Here is a 5070-nt window from a genome sequence, read left to right on the forward strand (position 1 = left end):
TTCATTGTTCTTTTACTAGTGCACTCAAATAACTCACATATGTAAAATGTAAAACAACAAAAAAGTAAAGGAGTTCTCTGGTGGCTCAGTGGGTTAAGGATCCAGCATTGTCACTGCTGTGGCTCTGGTTACTGGTGTGGCAAAGGTTCAGTACCTGGCCTGGGAACTTCCACATGCACCAGAAAAAAAGGAATGTAAATAAGTACGTTTGTTATTAATTGAAAACATCATAAGGTCAGAGAAACATAATGGTGATGATTTAGGAATGAAATGACTATGATTAAAATAAAGTAGCAACCTCACTTACAGAAAAATACCAATAAAAAAAAAATATCAGGATACCTAGTTAGTAAACTACATTAAAAAGAATACCCAAAGCAATAATGCTCAAATTCCTAAGGCTTCAGGAAATCAAGATTCTCACTTACAAATAGTGGAAATATACATGAGGACAGATTTCCTAAAGGACTAGTTTAGCACTAAATGTGGGAAGCCTTTACTCAATATTTCTTTTTTTTCTTTGTCTTTGCTTTTCTTGGGCTGCTCCCGCAGCATATGGAGGTTCCCAGGCTAGGGGTCGAACCGGAGCTGTAGCCGCCGGCCTAATGAGAGCCACAGCAATGTGGGATCCGAGCAGCGTCTGCGACCTATACCACGCTCAAGGCACGCCGGATCCCCAACCCACTGAGCAAGGCCAGGAATCGAACCTGCAACCTTATGGTCCTAGTCGGATACGTTAACCACTGCCCCATGACGGCAACTCCTCAATACTTTCTTTATGACCATTTCTTAAGTGTGAAATCTGATGAGTTTTAAAAGAAATATTTATATACAAGAATGTCCACTAAAAGATTAATGTAGAACAAAAGGAAACAATTCTGATACTCAATATAAAACTACTAACTTTATCATTTTTTCTTTACATATTCATATATAAATAATAAAGCTGTGTTTGTGAAGAATATTTAATAACATGAGGAAAAGACATTGCAAGTACTCTAAAAACAATTGCATGAATAATGTGGAGGATAAGTGAGGAAAATATCGAATGTTATTTACGTATAAAATCATTTCACAAAGTATAAATAACTGCCTAATATCTATATATGTACAAACAGATTGTAATAAATTTAATAAGATAAGAATAACGATGAACTCTGTGATGATTCTAGGAAATCTTGCATTCTTATATTTGTCTTTTGGTTCTAGATGAATGCAGAGAATAAATGCATGTTTTTATTTTATTACTATTAATGTAATGTTATTATCTTTAAAGACAAAAATACTAAATAACAATTCTCCACATTTTAAAATGATTCCTTGATAGCAGGAAGTGAAACAGTCGTAGCCTAAAACGACACTATTAAATATAATGTCTTTGTGTTACGATTTTCTTCTTAAAGTAAGCATTCAAACAGTGGTGTGAAGTTATTTGCAAATCTCATTCCACCATGTCCTCTGAACTGAGAACACAGACTATGTATTTTTATGGTATGCAGCGGTGTACCACCCCGTGATGTTAAATGGAAGTCAGTGTATTGGGCAGCATGAGCATTGGGGTCCATGGGTAGAAAGGAGGAGCTGAGGACAACTTTGGAGGCACTAAGTGGGAAGATGTGTAGCTCTCAGGAAACCACCACATCAGCCTCAGAGAGCAATCCCGGCACAGGCACACCTTATTTAAAAGTGGCCGACACTTAAGCGAACCCTTTATCCCATAAGAGAAGGTGAGCAGGATTTTCTAGGAAGGTGTTTGCTAAATCCTATCACATCTGCAACCCTCCTTATAGAAAAGACAAGTTGCCTTCCCTAGGCCAAGAGGAACAGCACTTAAGGTATTTCCTAGGGAATATCTTAAACGTCACATAAAAAACATTCACATTACGAAAGAATTGATATCTCCTAAGAAGATACGATTCTAGTCATTTTCCTGAGTAACCAGATGCCTGGAGATACCATTTGTAGCTAGAAAACATTTGAAAGGCTAACATTTTAAGTATTTTGTGACTATTAGAATTGACTAAGGATGAACAATTGCCCTAAATGCTAAAATGACAACTTTTCTGGAAACACGTAAGCTTGGGATCCAATTGAACTGGCTCAAATTCCAGCTCTGATATTTCTTAGAAGTTCAACGTTACCCTCATCTCTAAGAGGGGTGAGTTGAATAGATAAGAAATGTGAGAAGTGAAGACTTGATCAAGGGCTTCCTGGAAGGTGATGAAATGATGTCTTCTTTGCCATGATCCTCAAAGGAAGGAACACAAGGAGGCAACCTTGTAGGGAAACTCCTGAGGATGGTTTGTGGGTTTTCAGCTTTTAAGAATATTCACACTTAATAGCACGTTTTAATTTATTCTCCATGCCATACTTAGTCCTTGTTAAAATTACTGCCTGACAACACCTGTTCTTTGGGGGGAGAAGCACAGAATTTGAGTCTCTTCTTGGGCCAGACTGCTGAGAACAAAGAGAGATGTCCTGTAGCACTGACAGGGTAGCTGTGATTAACGACATTCCCAATGGTAAGGTTGGTCTTCAGAGAAAGAAATCATGGCAAAGAAAGCAGCGCTTCCCCAGGAAATATTCTTCCTCATTTGCATCTTGGAGGATGTAGATTTTATGTTATTAAGGGAGTTGGAAAGCAGCCTCAGAAGGCATTTGGGAGCTGAAATATCTATGCATAAACTACAGAAGACCACTGAGGTTATGTAAGGATTTTAGTGCAAAGCCTAAGGACGGGATTCTGTTCCCTGGGGAAAACATCCCATTTGTTAGGATCTGGGGAAGGCTTAGGAAGGGTGGGACATTAGACAATGGATGGAGGTTAAAATGGGAAATCAAGAAAGGAAACAAAAGAGAGGCTGTTCAACCTGATTCACAAGAGAAACACAAATGCTAACAGTTCAGTATATTATTATCATGAAAGGAGTGCAAAGAAATCTGGAGGATGAAGGGCTTCGGGAGATTTTATGATAACTCTGTGATACTGCTCCCAGGTCACCCAAACAATGAAAACTTCTTCAGGATGTTGGGGGACTAAGAAATTATTTGAAGGGGACAAATGTTGCAAAGCAGAGAAAATAGTAAGAATAAGAAACTGGTGGTATTTTATTGCCCTTAGGTATGAGAATGATACGTTGTTGTGCTGTAATGACAAGAGGGGATATACATTTTTATCCATTTTTTTCTGTTTATTGACATTTGTGAATCTCCTACTCAACACTGAGTACTGGGGATACCAAATCTCTGGGGACTGGGAGATCTATTTTTAAATTGGTCTGTGCTGGAGTGGACATCATACTTCAGATGAATATTTTTCATAAACTATGTTCTGAAGAGCAAGGGAAAACAGAGCCCAGGGAAATGAAGCATGATGCACTCACTTACATCATGACTCATGATGACCCAGTAAAATGTGCTTCTCCTGGCTTGTTTTGCTACTTTTCTATACATAGCTTATTGAGATATTATTTTTATTTTTATTCCTCAGATTCAAAGTTTATGATTTATTAATACAGACTTCTTATGTATCTGACCACTGTGATGAAAAATCATTCGGCTATCACTTCCTTCATCCTACTAGGATTAACAGATGACCCACGACTCCAGGTGTTTCTTTCGGTATTCCTGTTTCTGACCTACATTTTCACTGTTGTTGGAAATCTAGTCATCATCCTTCTCACTCTGGTGGACTCTCACCTTAAAACACCCATGTACTTTTTCCTTCGGAATTTCTCCATCCTAGAGATAATATTTACAACTGTCTGTGTTCCTCGATTCCTGTATAGCATGACAACTGGGGACAAAAGCGTGACCTATAATGCCTGTGCCATCCAGTTATTTTTTGTCATCCTCATCGGGGCAGCAGAATTTTTTCTCCTAACGGCCATGTCCTATGACCGCTACGTGGCCATCTGCAAGCCCCTGCACTACACCGCCATCATGAATGGAAGGATATGCACCACTCTTGTCCTTGGCTGTTGGCTGATTGGGTTAATTGTCATACTCCCACCTCTCAGCCTCGGAGTTCAGCTAGATTTCTGTGACTCCAATCTCCTTGACCATTTTGGCTGTGATGCATCTCCTCTTCTAAAGATCGTGTGCTCAGACACTCAATACGTAGAACAACTTGTTTTAATCATGGCTGTGCTGACCCTCATGGTCACACTCGTCTGTGTGATTGTGTCCTACACCTACATCATCAAGTCCATTTTAAGGCTCCCTTCAGCCCAGCAGAGACAAAAGGCTTTCTCCACCTGTTCTTCCCACATCATTGTGGTCTCCATCACCTATGGAAGTTGCATCTTTATCTATATCAAACCGGCAAAGGAAGGAGTGGCCATTAATAAGGCGGTGTCCCTGCTCAACACTTCGGTTATTCCTCTGATGAACCCTTTCATTTATACGCTACGGAACAAGCAAGTCAAACAAGCCTTTGGGGACCTAATAAAAAAGATGGCTTTTCTTTCAAAGGATTAGGCAATGATTGTAAAAATTTAAAATTTACACATATAAATATTTCATCTTTTACTGTGTTCTAATTCAGATCAAGCATACAGTCCTGAATTTAGAGCCTAACTTAGCACCAAAATTTCTCTTCTATTACTCTGAGAACCATGGACTAAAGAAAGAACTGTAGTCTTAATTCAAATAGACCTTTCTGAAAAATAATGGCTGTGGGTATATGTATAACTGAGTCACTTGTTATACAGAAGAAATTATCACAACATTTTAAATCAACTATACTTCAATAAAACTCAAAAAAAAAGACCTTCATTGTCATTCATTTTCTAAGTGAGCATGAATATAAATTTCCAGAAGGTCCCAATAATACCTCATCATGCTTATGTCTGAATCACAAAAATGCAGTAACCAAAATAAGAGTGGTCTTTTTCCAATTGTTTCTTTCAATGTATAGGCTTTTCCAGGTCAAATATTATTTATCTCATGATTCCTTCCTATTCTACCATCCACTGTTTCTAAAACAGGAAATGGGTAGAGATAATTTGTTTCTCTTTTCTATTGATTGATTGATTGATGTCTTTTGGCTTTTTAGGGCCGCCCCTATGG

At 38.4% G+C, this 5070-nt stretch overlaps 1 protein-coding gene across 1 annotated transcript; it reads left to right on the plus strand.

Moving 5' to 3' along the window:
- Positions 1-3525: 3525 nt before the first annotated feature.
- LOC125130308 (olfactory receptor 6C2-like) lies at positions 3526-4479 on the plus strand. The gene has a single exon (XM_047785690.1). It carries the CDS (start codon positions 3526-3528, stop codon positions 4477-4479), a length of 954 nt encoding a protein of 317 aa, XP_047641646.1.
- Positions 4480-5070: the final 591 nt, after the last annotated feature.

This window comes from Phacochoerus africanus, chromosome 7 (genome assembly GCF_016906955.1).
Source record: "Phacochoerus africanus isolate WHEZ1 chromosome 7, ROS_Pafr_v1, whole genome shotgun sequence".
Classification (NCBI taxonomy): Eukaryota; Metazoa; Chordata; class Mammalia; order Artiodactyla; family Suidae; genus Phacochoerus; species Phacochoerus africanus.

Coding starts and splice junctions, on each gene's coding strand:
- LOC125130308 (XM_047785690.1), top strand. CDS start 3,526: ATGTATCTGACCACTGTGATGAAAAATCATTCGGCTATCACTTCCTTC.